Genomic DNA, 20,123 nt, shown 5'->3' with positions numbered 1-20,123 from the left:
CAGGCTGGCCTCGAACTCAGAAATTTGCCTGCTTCTGCCTCCCAAGTGCTGGGATTAAAGGCGTGCGCCACCACGCCCAGCCTTGAGGCACTCTTTAAGGGATATAGTTTCTAGTTTTTTGAATGTTTGGTAATTTTTCATTAAATGCCAGACACTGAACTTTGACATTTATTTTATGTGTACAGATGTTTTGCCTGCATGTATGTCTATGCACCACCTGGTGCATGCGGTTCCTGTGGAAGCCAGAAGAGGGTGCCAGATCCTCTGGAACCAGAGTTACAGATGGTTTTTGTCATGCTGGGAATGGAACTCATCAAGAGAAGCAGATACTCTACTGGTACATTGCCCTCTAACCCTGGGCAATGATTCTTGAAACAAGCACCTACTTAGTTGATCTTAATTTGCCAAAACAACTCAGTGCCTACATTTTGGATGTGTCCCTGAAAAGATCATTAAAAGATCTGGTGGCAGCCAGAGCTTGCTGTTTACCATGCAACCAATCAATCCCCCCGTCTCTGATGTGTGTGTACATATACATGAGGTAGTACATGCACAGGGAGGCCACATGTAGATATTAGATATCTTCCTGAATTACGCCTCCATCTTACTTCTTTAATCAGGGTCTCACATTGAGCTTGGAGCTCACTGATTCAGCTCAATGGGTGGCCACAGAGCTCTAGGCATCTACCAGGTCAGCTTTCTGTGTGGATGCTGGGGATCTCAAGTTGGGTCTTCATGCTTTCATGGTGAGCCATCCCACCAGCCCCCTGGCCTAGAACTTTTTCAGGAACCCAAAGGTTCCTCTCCTAGACAAAGGTTCTGCCATCCGTCCTTCCTTGACACTACCAGCTTTGCCGAGGAGCTGTGCTCACTGGTCAGTTTCCCGTCCCTTCCTTTCTTTTGCCCCCGCCCCAGGTGCTTCCTATCTTCATGTGTAACAGGAAGCCTCTCACACCACCTAATGTACCATGCCGCCAAAAGGAGAAACCCAGGTCTTCCACTACAGCTATATCGGTTCTCTAAGTACATCACCAAAACTCTGGAATCTTATTGCCGTCAGGCTTTAACTAATGGCCTCTGGCTGTGAGACCTTCAGATCTATGCTTCCAGCTCATCATTTCCACTGTTTTAAACCTCACAATCCCAACTACTTAATGGCTATATCCATCTGAACCCTGGCGTAGAGGCAGAACAGTATCTTCTCTATTCAACTTCCCCATGGTTTAAATCTTCCCCTGCTACTCACAAATCTCAAATACTTGAAGTTGGAAGAGATCATCAGAGCTCATTTTACAAAGGGATTGGGGACCAAGGATACTAGATAACTATTTTGTTTATAACTTCCAATTATTCTAAGATACCATTTTTACTATGTTCCTTCCTGTTTGAAAAACTCCAATGGAGTCCTTTCTGCTTGACCCTAAAAGCGTCCAGCTCTTACAATCAGATCCTGCAATACGGAAAACCAAGAGACTTCAGTGATTTCCCAGTGTTTACAAGTCCCTGAGCTTGACAGTGGCAGTGGTGACACATGCCTTTAATCCCAGCACTTGGGAGACAGTCAAGCAGATCTCTGTGAGTTTAAGGCCAGCCTGGTCTACAAAGTGAGTTCTAGGATAGCCAGAGCTACACAGAGAAAGCTGTCTTGAAAAATTCAAACAAACCAAACCAAACTAAAACCAAGACCCTGAGCTTGAGAGCCCTTGATGCCCAGTGCTTCGGTCCAGCCGGAGTGCAGCAAGTGGCTCCGCCTCTACGTTCTTTCTCACATCATCTGTTCTTCTGACCTCCCGTCTCCTAATTCTACCAACTCCAGATACTGGAAGCCTGGCTGGATTTACTCTCCTGAACATTTTAACAGACGCACATTCATTAAAACTCTCTAAATTCTACTTGGTTCTGTGGATAATTTTCTTTGTATGTCATGTCCCTTCACCTACATTCCCCAGAGCAGTTAGCACAGTGACTGGCACCTGGAAGCTCAGTGAAGTTAGCCAAAAGAATTAGCAAACTCACGCGTCCCTTACCTTGGTGATGTCCGTGTGGTCTTTGAGCCCGTTGGTCATGCACCAGTAGCGCCACACATTTAGGGCGTACCTCGTGGCTTTGGTGGTGTTTGGGCTCACTGCACTGGTACACAGACCATTCAAGTCATCATTAATATTAAATACAGGAAATTTGTTGAGCTTAGTAGAATAAGCTAGAAACAAAAACAATAGAGACATTAATGTGCCATCCCCTTCTTTAGTGAGTTTCATCCCGGGGTGATATTCAGTAACAAAGAGCTCCAAAAAGATAGTAAAGAATTGAAATTTCTAGCTCTCACGAGACAGGCAGATCTTTATGCCCACAAGGCCAGCCTGGTATACATAGTGAATTCCAGGACAGCCAGGGCTATACAGTGAGATCCTGTCTTCAAAAACTACTTAGATGTATGAGAATCTATGCCTTGTATCTAACCCCGATTATTTTGTTATGTGTACTGGCTAACATATTTCCAAACATTTCAATGATAGGATGGAATTTATACTAGAAAATTCTAAACTTATTACTAGAAAAAAATAGCATTTCTTCTAACAGTAGCAAAAGATGAGACAAAAGGAAGTGGGGAAGATTGTTTAAAAAGATGGGAGGGAGGAAGATGAGGAATCTTCAGTGCAGGAAGAATACTCGCCCTTTGTTAGCACAGCTTCAAGTTACGTGGTGCCATCAGGAGCAGCCTTGAAATAAGTGGAGCTAGCGTATTCCTCTCAGTCTCTTCCCTCGAGGAACGACGTATACACACTTAGACCCCACACCCACACACTCGGGCATGCATGGGAGAGTGGACTGATGTAAGCCTTGATTAAACAAACCACTGACCAGTTTCAAATCCCAGTAGAAAGGGAAATGGAAGCAGTGTTAAGGAATGGAGAGGTAAGCTCACTTTCGGATGAAAAGGAAGGAAGACAGTTTAAATTGCCAAAAAGAAAACCAAACCCATAACCAGTAGCTGGCCTTTCATTATACTCTAGAGTATGGTAAAACCAAGCATCCCTCTGAGGAATGTATAGTCAAACACAGTCTGGCTTGGTCCTGGAGAGACAGCAGAATAATAAAACCAGTTCAGTCTCTGAGTTGGTTCACTCTACCTAACCCACTTTGGTTTTCATGGCTCCCATAGAGGATCTCCTCTGTACCAAACTCCCAGAGTCCTCTGGCACCCAGGAGCATCACACAGACACACATCCATGTTCTCATCTGTGTGTGTGCCACACAATCAACACTCTTAAAAATTATTTATTTTAATGTATATGGGTATTTGTCTGCTTATATGTCTTTGCACCACATGCATGCCTACTCTCCATAGAGGTCAGAAGAGGGCATCGGATTCCCTAGGACTGGAGTTACATAGGCTACCACATGGGTGCTGGGAATTGAACCTGGGTCCTCTAGAAGAGCAGCCAGTGCTTCTAACTCTCTCCAGCCCCTCAACACACTCTCGATTTCAACTTTTCTTCTAGAAGCTGTGTGCACATGAGAATCTCCCTTTTCCATGTTTCCACATCTGCCTTCTCTTTCCTCGGGTGTGTGCACTGATGGTGACGGCCTCTATGCTCCTCACTTTTGACAACTTGATCCTGCCCACAACCATGGAACACTCAAACTGCTTTACCACCCAGGTATGGAGAGGAACGAGCAACACTGAGCATGCACTAGTGCTGTCTGAAGCACCATGGAGCTGTTTCCAAAATTTCCAGGACATTCTTGACATTAGTAAGATTAACATCAACAGAAGCCTACTATGTGCCAATTTTTTAAGCTGGTGTGTAATCGGTGAACAAGTACACAATTATACCTGTTTACAGACAAGGAAACAGCACCAGATATCTTGGCAGTGTCATACTCCCATCAGATGTATAGCACACAGCCGTCACCCTTCAAGAAGTATGCTGCTGAAGCCATGCGCTAGCCTGGTAGATCCAGGCTGTAAACTGGAGTTTGATGGCACACACTGGCCATGACAGCAATGGTACCAGGTACTGTAGGGACACAATCTCAGTGACAATAATTTAGTAAGGACAACAGTCACCATCTGGGTGCTGGGAACCAAACCTAGGTCCTCTGAAAGATCAGCAAGCACTGTTAACACACTGAGCCTTTTCGCAGGCCCTGTGAGAGGAAACCTACTTATAAGAAGTTCAGCCACTTGCTACTGGGTTGAAACCCACTAGGATAGCCCTGTGTTCTATATTACCTGCAGAAGTGCGTTCTGTCCAAATGTATCAAATTGGAACCCTCAAAGGAACCGGATGCCTACCAGTGACTACTAATAACCTAGACTTGAATCTGAACACATGAGCACACAAATAAAACTGGTGTTTGCCAAGATACACAAGCACAGCAGAGGACCCACACTCCTACTGATCCCCCAAAGCACAAAACAGGAAAAAAAAAATAAACCACAAATGTGGATAACTGAGAACACAGGGCATCCTGACACAAAGATGAGCCACGGGAAGAAGTGAGAACATATTCAAAACTACACACAGATATATAAGCACCATATACACACATGTGACAAATACTATCTTCTTTGTGAGGACAGACAAAATTCATGGGGCAAGAAGGTATTTCAAACTCCACAAGGAGAATAGTGCAGCATTCCCCACATCTAGGACACAGCTACGGTGTGCCACAGAGAAATTGATAAACATCGGCTATGTAAACCTGAGAAAAAAACACTATCAACTATTCTAAAAGGAGACACAGAACTACACTAAGAGAACTGGAAAGAGGGAACAAAACCAGAAAGCAGGGGAACAGCAAACCTACAGTAAAGAAGACATGCTAAGACGAATTAAAAAAGACAGGATTTTAAATACTGGCAAGGGAAAGTGGAGAGAGACAGGTTTACACCAGAAATGAAAATTATCACTAGAGCTTACAAAGAGAACAAGATCATAAACAATGGGAGGCCAGCAGACCAAAAACACAACTTGCTAAAACCTACGAAAAATGTATAAAGTTAGAACAGTCTTCCACAGCTTCTAGAAAGTGGCTCTATAGGAAAATACTCTGAAAGCTAGCATCAGGTTTAGATAGATTTTACTAGCAAATTATCCTACCTTTATGGAACAATATCACATAAGTATTCTTTTTCTTTCTTCCCACTCACCTCTGCCTTCCAAGTACATTCACCAGCACACCCAGACATCTTCTGTAAGATTTATTTTTAGTTTTAATTATGTGTATGTGGTTGTGTAGAGTGCAAACAGGCACCAGAAGAAGGTGTCAGATCCCCAAGAACTGGAGTTACAGGAGGTTTTCAGTCATCTGATGTGGGTGCTAAGAACCAAATTCAGGCCCTCTTATCCACAGAACAATCCCTCTAGCCTACCTACAACTCTTTATAAGACAGTTTAACTTTCCCATAAAAACTGAACAAAATAAAGAAACCTACAGACCAATTCAGCTACTAAACAGACACAAAGATCTTGAAAACGATAGGAGGAGGGCTGAAGAGTTGGGTCAGTAGTTAAGAGCATTTGTTCTTGCAGTGGGTACAGGATTTGATTCCTAGTACCCACATGGTCGCTCACACCCATCTGGAACTCTAGTCTAAACTCCAGAGTTTATCTGACCAGTCAGTAAAAAAGCAGACAGTTCATTTGGAAATGGGCAAAAGCTGGGGCTGGAGAGCACAATCATGCATGTTTCATTCCTTGCTCCTACAGAGGACCCAGGCTCTATCCTAGCACCCTTCGGGCACCTCACAACCACCTGTAACTCAGTTCCAGGGAACCCAATGCCCACTTTGGGCCTCTGAGAGAACTACATGCATATACATACTCATGAGTACATGTATGCACGTACTCAGGTACCCCCCCCCTATACACACAAGGATAAAACTTTAATGAACTTCATATAGAATTAGTAATGGCCCAGGAATCATACACAAATACATAATGAGCAAAGCATCTTCAGTGAAGAAGAATACCAGATGCTAATAATGAACACTTTGCTGGGGCAAGAATACAGCCATGGCCACTTCTGAAACTAACTGGCAGTATCTGCTAATGTTGAACATGTATCCATAACATTATCCATGCTACTACATCCCAACATATCCAACACAAGTGTATACATGTCAACAGGCATATATGAATGTTCATAAAAATCTAACAGCATAATAGCCCCAAACTGAAGACTGTCCTTTGTCCATAACACACCACCTGCATCGACATTATAGAACACTTAACAATGCATTCTCATGGGGCAATGGTGAGCAATGAATTACTAGAATAGACTGTGCAGATGCACGAGTGACTCCCACCGACATAGTTTAAAAAAAGAGACCAGAGGGTAAAGTAGACTGAAAGGGCTGCTAGTGCAATTAAAACTTACAAAGCAAGCCTATGGCCATACAGTAGTAGCCTTGCAGATAACGCCAGGAAGAGCACAACACATTTCCAGGTTCAGGTAAGGTTCTTATTCCTCTGGGTGGGGCTGTGAAAATGTTTACTTCAGGAAAAAAAAAATCAATTAATGATCTCTGTGTTTTTCTGGGCAATTTAATTAAGAAAACAATCCAAAACTTCTTAAAACTAAAAATACTTTCTGGAGGGGGTTGGAGAGATGGTTCAGCAGTTAAGAGCACTGACTGCTCTTCAAGAGGTCCTGAGTTCAATTCCCAGCAAACATCTATAATGGTTCCCGGCTACAATGGTGGCTCACAACCATCTGTAATAGAATCTGATGCCCTCTTTTGGTGTGTCTGAAGACAGCTATAGTGTATTCATATACATAAAACAAATAAATAAATCTTAAAATAATACTTTCTGAATAGTATTATATACTACTATATAATGTGGATGGGAGGGTCAACGAGGTATTTAATTTATTCAAGTAATCTTTAAATAATCCCTTTGAGATACTCCCTCTGTGATAGGCTAATCTTAAATATATATTTTAGGGAAATATTTATTTTTGTATATGAGTGCTCTGTCCTCACACACACACCCAGAAGAGGGCATCAGATTCCATTACAGATGGTTGTGAGCCACCATGTGGGTGCTGAGAATTGAACTTAGGTCGTCTCTGGAAGAGCAGCCAGTGCTCTTAACCACTGAGTCATCTCTCTAGCCCTGGATAGGCTACTTTTAAAGCTTAGTAGAGAGAGTAAAAATATTTTATAAATGAATTTTAAAGAGAATGACAGTCTAAACATAATAATTGGGAGGCCTAGCCCTAAGATATAAATGTGTTACAAGAATGTGATAAACCAAGCAAGGAGTAGTGGTGTACATCTTTAATTCCAGCACTTGGGAGGCAGAGGCAGGAGGATTTTTGAGTTCAAGGCCAGCCTGTTCTACAGAGTGAGTTTCAGGACAGCCAGGGTTACACAGAGAAACTCTGTCTCAACAAACCAGAAAAAAAAAAAAGTTCCAAAGGATGCATATCATGTTAGCTATTGGTTCCATAGTATTTTCAGTCCTGTGAGTATGAATATAATATTTTTTTACATTGTATAAATCACTAGGACTTTAGAACTATGTAGGATAAAACTAAAACTTACTCTTTATTTGATCTAAGACTTTTTAAAATATCTAAGAGATTTTATCAGAGATGCAAAAGTGTATGCATGAGTTAATGTGAATTTATAAAAGTAAGAAAATAGAATATAACTGAATTAAGGTATTTTAAAATAGACCTTGGCACATTTGTGCAAGTCACTAACAATGTACTTTAAAATACTAAGGTCCACCCAGGTATGGCAGTACACACCTTTAATCCTGCAGCACTAAGAGGCAGAGGAAGGCAGTGCTCTGAGTTCAAGGCCAGCCTGATCTACACAGCAAGTTCCAGGTTAGCCAGGGCACAAAACGAGACCTGAAATCTCACACTATCTCCCTCCATCTGCCGCCATCATTCTGGGGATCAAACAGTAGCCTCTGCCTGTTAAAGCAGGTGCTTCCTCACTGATCTACACTTCCCGGCCCTCGAGAGTCCATTGATGGAACACCCACATCCCAGATAAAGGACTAAAACAAAGTCTTATCTGTGTGGCAGTACCCCGGAGTCACGTCTCAGGTCCTATCACTATCTGATCCTTACTTGCAATGACTGCTTATTGCTATACCAGATGTAATGCATTAGAATGCGAAATAAAGCAAATGCTGGTTTTACTTCCATTTAAAAACAAGTCTTTTTCTGAATACTTGCCATTTCCAATATTTACTTTCAAAATTATCTTTTAACTAACGTGTATTTTATACATATTAACCATTTTAGTCAACTAAAAATCACTTTTAAATTTTAAAAATAGAAACAATTTAAAGACTTGTACCTAAGTCAGCTTGAGTCCTAATGTTCTTTCCCAATAAGCAAAATAAGATTCACCATAAATATACAAATTGCAAACGTATTCAAAGACAGATCTCTTGTTTCTTGATTACTATGAAAACAGGCATAACCTTTAGTTAGACCATCCACATTGCTGTTACAATGACGCAGCCATCTCTATTTGGAATATTCAGCTCAGAAGACTGGTGAATTACTCAGATATGCAATAGATTTACATTTTATTTTAGCAAAGTAGTTGTGAATATTCATTCTATTTTCAGGTGTTTTAAAAAATGTATTCTTAATCGTGTATGTGTGTGTGTGTGTGTTTGCAAGTGCCCTCTGAAGCTAGAGGTATCAGATCCCCTAGAACTAAGTTATAAGCTGCTCGACACCAATGCTTGGACCTGAACTTAGGTCCTCTGGAAGAGCAACGTATACTCTTTAACTATTGAGCTACACACACACACACACACACACACACACACACACACACACACACACACACCCAGCTCCTATCCTCCTCCTCCTCCTCCTCCTCCTCCTCCTCCTCCTCCTCCAATAATTTTAGTGACTCAACAAAGATGTCTGGGATTAAGCACTGAGGAACTATTTCTTTTTTGCTTAACGAGGAATGTAAAACATGCTAAATGTAATAAACAACATATGAAGATGCCTACCTAAAAACACGTTTTTGAAAATAAGGAAACCTAGGATCTGACATATATATTTCTTTTGTTTTTGTTTTCCGAGACAGGGTTTCTCAGTAGAACAGCCCTTGTTGTCCTGGGCTCACTTTGTAGACCAGGCTGGCCTCAAATTCACAGAGATCCACCTGTCTGTCTCCTGAATTCTGGAATTAAATGTGTGTGTCATGATGCTCAGCTTTACGGCATACATAATTTTAATGTGTATCAGGGTTTTACCTGCACGTATGTCTGTGCACCACGAATGTACCTGGTGCCTGCAGAGACCAGAAGGCATGTCAAATCCCCTGGGACTGGAGTAAAGGCAGTTGTGAGGGGCGCCGTGGGTGCTGGGAAACAAACCCAGGTCCTCTGGAAGCATGTGCTAATAACTGCTGGACCGTCTCTCCAATTTGCCGCTACGTATTTAGATCTGTACAACTCTGTATGCGTTTACAAAGCATGGAATCCTTTTGTGGAGGTAAGGGGCTAACAGAGGTCTACATACAGAGAGAAAACGAACCTGGTGTTTGCATTGCGCTGGCTCTCTCTCTCTCTCTCTCTCTCTCTCTCTCTCTCTCTCTCTCTCTCATTCCTCTCTCTCCTGTTACATGAGAGGTAGATTGGAGAGGATAAGTTATTCACGTCCACCTTCTGCTATGTGGTTAATTTTAGGCTAGCCTGAGGTACATATTGTCTCAAACATGGAAAAAATAAAATAAAAGGGGGTTCTATAAACATAAACCTGGTTCAGTGCTCGCATGTAGCGCTGGACAAAGGGATGTGAGACAAAGGGATCCTAAGGGCTCTGTGGCCAGGAAATTGAGCTAAAATTTCGAGCTCCTGGCTCACGGAGAGATCCTGTCTCAAAAGTTAAGTGGTGAAGCAACTGACAAGAACTTGACTTTGTTGGCACACACACACACACACACACACACACACACACACACACCACAGACACGCCTGCATACCCTCCCACAATAAATAAACAAACAAATAAATGCTGTGGAACATCCTATTCCATAAATTGGCCTGGAACTACAGGAAGACCATGAATAACCCAGCTACAGAGCTACAAAAGAATTTTATTACCTGCTTGTGTAAATAGCTGTGTGTATAAATGCTTCCTCTTTCAGTACTGTTCCCTTCATGGTTACATGCATGTATATGGAGTCCCTGGCTCTGTACATAGTGATAATATCCCAGGACCACTGCAGTATACCAGGCCAACAACTTGATTCTTTTTTTTCAAATTGGGACCTGCTTTTTTAAATTGGTAAAGTTACAAAAACAGCTACTTTGCAGAAAATAGTTTATTAACTGAAAACTGGTTGTCAGATCCAAATATAGAAAAGACAGTGTGACTGAACAGGCGCTCACTGGAGACACCATCAACACCCATTAGCTGAATTTATTGGGTTGCTTATTTCCATAAAGTTTAGGCTGTACCAACAAATGTATACATAAATAAAAACAACAACAGAAAAATCTCACTACATTAGAGGCAAATGTTATATACATGATGGAACCGACCACTGGGACACAAAACTAGAGTTTTATTTAAAGCACAAGTACACAGACAGTAATGAAGGCAGAACAGTGAGCTGAGAAAAATGAAACATCTTAGTGTGAAAGGTCAGTGAGCAGCAAAACAAAAATGAAAGTGATACCATATATACTCTTGGTCACAAAAGTTCTGTATTACAAACACTGACAGGCAGAGGATCACCTGACTAGAGAGCATCATACATCTGACATGTTAACACATGGTTCTCTCACCTGGACTCACCTTTCTCTGCTTCCCATCACAAGTTATAACTGTAGCAGCTTAAAGACATTTTAAAATATGACACGAGTGACAGAGACACATGTTTTTCCCACATAAATCATATAGAAGCCAGGGGCTAAAAGACACACAGGAAGATGCCAATCGACCAACTTGGGCAAGTCACACCCCCCCGCCCCCCCCCCCCCCCCAAAGCACGGCACAGCCCTCTGTGGTTTCAATGACATCCCTTAAGCATTAATTATGATTACGGTATTTCCAAACAGACGCCTGGTCTTAACCATAAAACAACAATGATAAGTCTGTCTTTTTATTCCCTAAGTACTTAGGGATGGAAGAAAAGGAGCTGCAAACACATCTCTACAACTTAGAAGCAGAACAGAGGACCTCCCTGGAGCAGAATACAGCCTCCATCCCACTAAGGCATGAGATTCTTCCTTGCAGTCGACACTTGCATCACATACTGATTCTGGTAAATTTAAGTAGGGCCATCCATTCAGTCTCCTCGCCAGACCTATGGGATTTTAGTTACATGTTTACATTACTGCATAGGAGAGGGAAATGATCCCTTAGTACAAGGTTGATCTGGCAACTCTGTGTCCAACTTTTGCAACAAGTATGTTTACAGTCATGGGGGAAATAGAAACAATAAATTAAAAACCTACCAAGTATACATACGGTTTGTTCAAAAAACTACAGTAGGACATAAAGGTCTTAGGATAGGGAGATATTCAAAACAGAAGATCCGAGGGTGGAAAAACAGCTGGAAGCAGGATTCAAACACATGCCCACTGTGAACCCAGAGACTTCATCACTGAAGCCATGCAGTTGTTGGTGTCTGAAATCTCCCAATACCAGAATCAAGAAACGCTGCGGTTCGGCTCTGGGGCTGGGTGAGCACAGCAGAGTTGTGCTGCACCACACGGACCTCAGTTCCTTTTTATTGCTTCCTCCCCCCCCCACCGCCCCCCGTAGGGGCGGACATTCAAAGCATATTCTGGTAGGCATGAGCAGGTAAATCACGCTGTGACCCTTTAATACAGTTCCTCATATAATGGTGACCCCCCACCATAGAATTATTTTTATTGCTACTTCCTAACTGTAATTCTGCTACTGTTATGAACTGTTAATATAAATATCTGGTATGCAGGATATCTGATATGTGAACCACGTGAAAGGGTCATTCAACACCCCCAAAAGGGTCACAATCCATAGGTTGAGAACTGCTGCTCTAAGCAAAGACATGGCAGGGGCCTTGACGAATTAGTTTTAATTATCTTAGAATTAAATCAGTAATTCTAGCACCAATGTGTCCAAACACAGCACTGGTTGTCACTATGCCCCTGACAGCCACACAAAAAGCTTCTGTGTAGCTAAGGAGATTATTCCTTCATGAAAGGAATCCTGTAATTATTACCTATTGAACTGATGGGGGGGGGGCTGCAGTAAGGGAGGGATTTTCGCATGTTGGTGTAAAAGGCTCTTTCAGAAGCAGCCTTCTTTGCTTAATATTTTATGACAGTCTAAGTAAGAGTGTGATGGTATTTGCCCCGTGTTGACTATAGAGTGAGTGCAGTAGATGGAGTTAGTCTGTTGGAGCAGCTTTCTTCCTGTCTTTGGAGTGTGTGTGGTGCCACCAAGTAGAGAAGGAAACACCAGGGACTGAATGGACAGACAGGTAAAAAGACCTGATGGATATAAGGCCGTGAACCACCTCAGCCCTAAGCAAATGCTTGACACAAAAGCTGACATTAGGTATACATTAAATTTAAATGTCTTATTCAGATTCAATTTTTATTATCTTTGATTATGTGTAAGTATGTGCAGAGGTTTTGGCCTGTAGCTAGAATTACAGACACCTGATATGTGGGACTATCATATATATATATATATATATATATATGATAGCTGGGACTCAAACTCAGGTCCTCCAGAGGAGCCATACATGTTCTTAACCACTGAGCCATCTCTCCAGCCCCTAAGTTACTAGTTACTCTTATAGATGCAATTCTATGTGAGCCATGCTGACACCTAAGACAATGTGTGCACCTCGAAGGCTTCTGCTGCTACACCATTCAAACTAAAAATACCTGACCGGGGAGGCCCTGCTGCCCCACTGTCTTCTACTGGACTTTGCCATAAAAATGCTCAAGTTTAAAAGAAGAAGATTCTCAGTGGCAAACAGAATTGCTGTTCTCTTTTCTGCAGGTGTGTGGCAGGAAGGCTCTCTCTGGAACGGAACAACACATGCGGAACAGCAGCTTGGCACTGCACGGTGACTACATTTCCTTCCGAAGAAGCCGCTAAGTGCTGGCTCAAAATACTAGACGAAGCACTACTTTCTCAGGTCACACGTAACACACATGTGGGTGGCACAGCCTAACTACAGTAAGTGACAGTATCGATGGGTAACGATCCCACAACAACGTTACAGACTCCGCAAACAGCACCTAGAACAACATGCAAAGCCGTGGAACCACTCCGTTATCACACAATGCATAGAATTGTAATGGTTTTTGGCAAGGGTTTTTTTTGTTTGTTTGTTTTTTGGGTTTTTTTTTTTTTTTTTTTGGTAACAAATGCTTTATAAAGCAAAGTTTTAAAAATTATAATGCTATTTTAAAAGTTGTAACATGGATTAAAGGTATAAAAGTTCAGTTAGATAAAGGTTATCTGTCTGGATTAATACTAAATATGGACACCCAGTATAAATAATTAATTATAAATCAATAGCAAAGTATTCTAAGGTATGTGATTTATAAAATGTTGTAACACAGAAATCCAACGGCCACTATAAACACTGTAAGCACAATAATTGTTAGGAGTCTAGATAACTGATGGCTTCCTAGTTCTACCCAACACAAACAAGAAAACTAGGCCACAGCATTCTTAAAGCTCCCACGGAAACAAATGCAGAATGGTAGAAATGCTAACTCCAGAGTCATATCAAGACAAACAGTCTGTAAAAAGACAAGTAATTTACACTTTACTTTTAAAAATCCTAAAATTTGCTATTGTCTCTACTGATTCTGATAAGTTTTAAAATTATGTCTGGGAAATTTCTTATGTTTGAGTTTCTTTTCAGAAAAAAGTCAAGCTAATCCAAGGACCACGCTTAGCCTTTCTTATCTCCTGCTAGAGACCTGTATCATCGGCTACCACCTTCCCTTTATCACAAAACAAATTCACTTTAGAAAATCTTAATTAGGTCGATAAAAATGCAATCCTTTTGACTGGAGGTTTGTCCCAAATAGATTGCACAAACTACGTCTCAGGCCAATAATACAGATACTGTACAGTTTGATCTCCAGAGAATGCCAATGGACAGAAACCCCCTTTTGGTCCATGAGCTACAACTGGAATCCAATACTTATAAGATGCAGGGAGTTTGCCTCCCCATGCATAACTGGAAACTGAGTGACATTTATTAAGAACCAGTTACACTAGAGGTTATTCTAATACATCTCACAATAAAAAAGCATAGTTAAAGTCAAGACACAATTCTATACAATGAAAAGCTTCATATCCAAACAGCCTATAAAAAAATGTGAGGACTAATTCTGGGCATGGTGGTGCACACCATTAATTTGAGCATTCCAGAGGCAGAGGCAGTCAGAACTCTTGTGAGTTCAAAGTCAACCTAGCCGACACAGGGAGTTCCAGCTTGCCAAAACTACACAGTGAGATCCAGTCTTTAAAAAACAAGACAAAGAAACCATGAGAGTTTAAAATACAGTTTGGAAAAGAAGAAAAACACACTTTAATCAGGGTTAATGTCCACCGCGCAGGTAGGAATTCCTTCTCTAAAGTCTATCATTTTTATACACGGGTAGGGACTCTGGGTGCCTGGGCTCACCTGCTTTAGTCCCAACAAAATGGTAAGACTCGGGTACTGATCTCATCTGTCCAGGGGGTTGTTTCCTGTTGTGATGAAGACCATGTGAAGGGTGTCTAACAGAGGAAACGTGGACCCACTTGGCACAGCATCTCAAAGGAAAAGAGGTCTAAGGAACCGACTGTCTCCAATGAGTGCGAGTGTGTACGTGTGTATGTTCTGAGGGACCCAGTGAGTGTGTGTGTGCATGAGTGTAAATGTGCATATGTTTTTTTCTGAGGGACCAGTCTTCCTTATCACCTCCATACAGGAGGGTTTCCTAGTCTAAATCCTGGCAATTACTGGACACCTTCTAAGGTCTTTTCTAGGGGTAGCCCCTGAGGTCACAATTCAACAATGACAATGGTTTTATTAACAAGACCTAACTAATATTGATTTCTAGTTCATCATGGTTTCTACTAAATTTCAACTTAGTATATTGAAATGGAATATTTTTAAGAAACCACTTCTTCAATACTAAATAGGATCTCTCACTCAGTTATAGCAAACCCAGCTTGTCAACTTCTAAGTTATATTGGACCTTGAGAGATCCCTCTTCCTTTTCTCTGCTTAGAACGAATGGTAAGTTCAGAGTTGTTGGTGATTTAATGGCACTGTTCCCCTTTATCTGTTATCAGCAGGAACCCAGCAGTGATGGAGGACATCACCTGCAGTGTCTGAGTTCTCAGACCTGTTTGATGGTAAGGATTGCTCAAGTTTTCATGGCAGCCCCATCTCTGCCTTAGGAAACAACAGTCTAAGCCTATCTTTTGGGCCCCTTCTCAAAAAAACTGTCTTACACCAGGGAGTTTATCTTCAGCTTGTTACTTCAGAGAGCCTACTGCAGAATTATCAGGTGCACAAGCAAGACGCTTCTGGAACAGTGGCCACAGCGAAGGATACGACCAGATCCAGATGTACTTCAGGACAGCTGCTCTTACCATCTGCTCTGTGATATGGGCAACCTGTCAGATTTTCTCCTTCATGAAGAAGGACAATCACTTTAAAATGATTATTAATAAAGACAACTAGAAGCACCTGCTGCAGGGGCACACTGTATGTTCTAACAAGGTACTGCCACAACAAATCCTTTCTCTCCTGTGTGCAATGCACCTATGTGAGCACAGGGACCACCACACAGGGACCACCATTCACTGTACTGATTTTAAGAGCTCTAACAAAAAGTCTTCAGAAAATACTTAAGAAGTGGGATATACTACAGCAAAGTGGAATACTCAATACTTATGTAAATGCAGAGCACAAAGCTCAGAAGATAAGACAGAAAGGGATCAGTACAGAGACTTTTTGGGGGGTCTGGGTTCTCAAAAATGAAACTTTCATTACATCATCTTTACATTTTCTTTGAGAACAGGAAGAATTTTATACATCTTTACAGACTTCTCACCGACTAAATAGTCAATAAATATTTGCCTTTGTGGTCATAAATTTTCATCTCAATAAATTCATTGGTATCACAGCTCTGTATGTTAGTTAATGCCAGCATTTCCACTAATAAGACTATCTGGAAAAAAAAAAAACAGACTTAACCTACGCCAGGAAAAATGCAGGCAATAAATTATAGATTAGGTAATACTTTAATTTAGGGAAAAAGCTGTATATAGTGTTGCTGTAACTCCAGTACTCACGTGGAGGGATGAGGACTAGGAGTTTAAAGCCATTTCGGCCTATGTGGTGAAACCCTGTATCAAATAGAACTAAACACAACAAAAAACTTAAGAGAAAATGAATTAACAGGGAACATTTAAGATATTAAGATTATGAAATAAATATTTAATAGTTGACATATATTATGTATGAAACATCCCACATTAGCCCTAATAACTACAATAAATGTTGGCATGTGCCTCTGACAAAGTAGAATAATTTTTGTAAGTTAAAATTCCAAATAATAAAAAAGGCTTTCGGCAGTGGTATGTTCTCAGTATTGTTTAGATAAAAACACAGAATTTAGAGGTAGCCACAGACTCTTACGGTTTAAAGAGGTTCTAAACTGGCTTCTTCTAGTAAGCCACTTTTTAAAAGGTTGATTTAATCTAAATATCACAGTGTTCCTATCTGGTTAGTTTTCACAGCAAAACATAAATAAATAAAAAGTTCACATTATTGACGTAATATTGTCTGTATGTAGTAGTTGGGATGAAGCAGGGCAGGCTTCTCTGTCAGTACGCAGCACACAGCAGCAGGGCTCAGTACTGCTAGTCTGTTCTCTCAGGTCAGTGCTGAGACAGGCCTTCTCAGACACTGCGGTCAACACAATCAGGAATTACAAACTATGTCTCAGATAAGAGTTTTACAGAAACCTTAAAAATGACAGGTATTACCACATAAGAATGGCCTTTTAAAAAGCTCCCTCATAAGGAGCTTGCCATGAGCTCACGAACTAGCTCTAGAAGGAGAGTGGGAAGTTCTGCAGAGGGACTGGGAGAAAGCCCTGTGTGTTTAACAGTGGAGGCAATGGGGAGGTGGGTAAGAGGACAGTGTGCAGCCGTGACACATTGCCCAGCATTCCTTTAAAGCAGACAGACAGCCTTCAGCGCTGCAAAGACACTACTCTCATTTCTGGCTCAAATCAATACCTAGCTCATACTAAAAATGGCGAATAGAAAAAGCTTGGGAGTGAGAAAGCAGACTACTCCTTCTTCATCTAACCAACTTAAAATTTCATCCTAAAATGAAGATAACTTACTTTCTCCTTAAGGTTGTTCAAAAGATTTAGAAGGTACTTGTATAGAAACATATACAACTTTTCTTATCAACACTTATCTTAGAAGGACAAGTTCATGGAGATATTCTACCCAACGATGTCCCATGCAGACCTGCCACTTCTGCACTAGAAGACCACAGCCTAGAAGGCCTTGTGTGCTTATTACTTATTGATGCAAAGAGCCACCTAGCCATGGGAAAACTTGGCTCTGTGACAACTTATAAAGCAAATAAAAATATTTGTCTTTTTGTCATATTATAAAATACCACCTACCTTCCAAGCCATTGTGACTTACAAGGTTGATTTGAAGAAGAAACACATGCCCCAAAAGGGCGCTCAGACGTAACAAACCAACGATGGGTTGCAGTTCTTACACATTACTGATTGCACAGGATGGGGAGGCCCCCAGCTCAGCCTCACTGTAGCTCTCACATCTACATGTACTTGATTTTTGAAGTGTCTTAACTAATCATTTATTAATGTTTTAGTCTTCAAGACTTGAAAAACAAAAGACTAAAAAAAAAAAACCATGACAAATGTTAAACCAAAATTATTCAAACTACAGAGCATTAAATGCATTTCTATTAATGAGAAGAAACTGAAGAATGCTTTGAATTCTGCTAAGCCTGGTAACAAAATATTGTGACTTAAAATGGGTGTCAATTTTCCTTTGATCTTAAGCTCAGAGTCAAGTAACCCCTAGGGAAAAAAGAGTCAAATTTAATGCTTAGACATAGCAACAGGATACTGCAGCCTGGCTCTACCAACGCACCAGACGTTTTCAGTGGGGCCTCTATTCTCTACTTTCTCTCTCATGCTTAACATACAATCTAACACTCAAATATTCTCGAAGATTTTGGTAGTTTTAAATTTCTTGTAAATCTGATGATCAAATTCATTTCCACTGACTTAGGGACAAAGAACATTCTATTCAGGTCTAAGCACCACAGTAAAAATGAGCTATGGAACAGTCTTTTATTACCGCCCCCCCCCAACCCATAGCAGAGCTTGCATATTGTTTTTAAATGAGACATCTCCAAAAAAGGATGGCACCTTTATTCCTCTTCTATAGCCCACCTCCCCAAAGGAAAGTCCTGTACATGCTGAGACCTCCATATCCGGTGAAAATGAGGCACGGCTGAAACTCTATGCTAAAAATATATGCAAATAAATAAATAGATTCATGTTGAGCTTATGACGCTACTTTCTGATCTGGCGCAACAATACTGCACAGGCAGTAAAACTGTCTCCTGACTCATATGTAATCTTTAAAAATTAAAAAAATAAATCCATCTATGAAGGAGACTAAAAGTGGGAGGTGAGGCAGGAGGAGGAGCTGAGGACACAGTGTCTTGAATGACTCTTGGTTTCCTTTCTGATTTGTTTTTTTCTTTTTTTAAACGGAATTCTTTCTCTACAGTTGCCTGAGAACCGCTATGGTTTTTGCCAGTCTGTAACAGTGATTATATGTCATCACCCAGAAGCACACTTGTTTGTCTCAAGCCTATAAATACTGTGTTAGTAATACTAAACTATTGCCATTGGCTTTCTGTAAAAAGAAAAATAGAGATTTGCATTTTATAAAGTTAGCAGTGAGGGCAGGTGGAAGGGACGCAATGCAGTACACATGATGGTTTCCTGGGACACAGAAACCAAAGTGAGGTCTTGGACGAGCCACCTGGTCAGGCCGTGTCCGAGGAAGAGTCATAGGAGGAGACAATGAAATTGCCACTGCTGGAGTGGCCAGCCACGGACTGGGCAGCCTGCTGGCTCAGGTTGTTGCAGATGAGCACCAGCTGATTGCTCTGGGCCTCAGACAAGGTGCTACAGCTCTGGTAGACACTGAAGTTGGTCTTCCTGCCGGGGATGTTGCCCTTCTCACACATGGTCTTCACCATCTTGGCTAGCTTGTTCTTGCCAAGGGCCTGGCAATTGTACCAGTGAAGAGCTGCCAAGTTCACAACTGGCTTGATGGACAAGTAGAAGGGGGCATCCTCATAGCGCATAGCAGGAGGCCTCCGCTGGGCATACTCCTTATAATCCTGCACCGGGCAGGTCTGCGGGGCATGCTGGGTGGCATAAACTCGCGAGTCCGTTCCTCCTCTCTTGGTTTTGGCATTCAAATCACCAGTGTCCTGACCTATCCACTCCAAATACTCAAGCCCGGTTTCTGTGACACGGAGCCGGATATCGCCCCATTTCAAGGTGGATCCATGGAAGCCTGTGCAGTGGCCAAACGCTTTCGTGTTGTTGAGCCAGACGAGGTTGAGCAGACCCTCAGGGTTGTACCTGCTCAGCAGTCCCCTCTTCCGCAGGATGAGCTCATCGGCAAAGGTGAGCTTCATGGACTTGTGTGGCTTGTTCCCCTTGCCTTTGCAGCGAAGCTCGATCTGTTTCTGTTTCAGGGCTTCCTGGGAACGCTTGAACTCCTTATCCCTGGTGATGCTGTAGCCATATCTGTGCTCTTTCAGGTACCGTTCCAGCCCACACTGGTAATTGGCCAAGCTGTTGGGCTCGTACTCAGACCCATCCTTCTGCCTGGCATCCACGAAGAAGGAGGCAAGGTAGGCATCTAGCTCCTTGCAAGGGATGACATAGATCTCTCTGGTCTCGGAAGGGTACTTGGAGATGAGGAACTCGCGGAAATTGCGGAGCGCGGTCTGCGTGCTCCGGATGGTTTTCTCGTTCTGCTCCCTGCTGAGCTCAGCTGCTCTTTCATCCTGGTCT

The 20,123-nt window shown here is 41.8% G+C and overlaps 1 protein-coding gene across 8 annotated transcripts in view; it reads right to left on the bottom strand.

The window, feature by feature from the left end:
- E130308A19Rik (RIKEN cDNA E130308A19 gene) overlaps positions 1-20,123 on the bottom strand; it is a 131,534-nt gene that overhangs the window by 17,888 nt on the left and 93,523 nt on the right. For 3 of the 8 annotated variants that reach the window (XM_006537855.4, XM_011250008.3, XM_006537858.3), the window contains 2 exons: positions 6,388-6,504; positions 2,028-2,200 (listed from right to left, as the gene is read on the bottom strand). In XM_006537855.4, coding sequence (XP_006537918.1) covers positions 2,028-2,200; positions 6,388-6,504 — 290 coding nt within the window. Of the gene's footprint in view, positions 1-2,027; positions 2,201-5,143; positions 6,505-18,360; positions 20,122-20,123 lie in introns of those variants that run through there. The other 5 variants (XM_006537865.4, XM_006537860.3, XM_006537861.3 and 2 more) reach the window with 5 other exon arrangements.

The sequence above is a fragment of the Mus musculus genome, chromosome 4 (assembly GCF_000001635.26).
Source record: "Mus musculus strain C57BL/6J chromosome 4, GRCm38.p6 C57BL/6J".
Lineage (NCBI taxonomy): Eukaryota > Metazoa > Chordata > Mammalia > Rodentia > Muridae > Mus > Mus musculus.
This window is presented reverse-complemented; position numbering and strand designations above follow the sequence as displayed.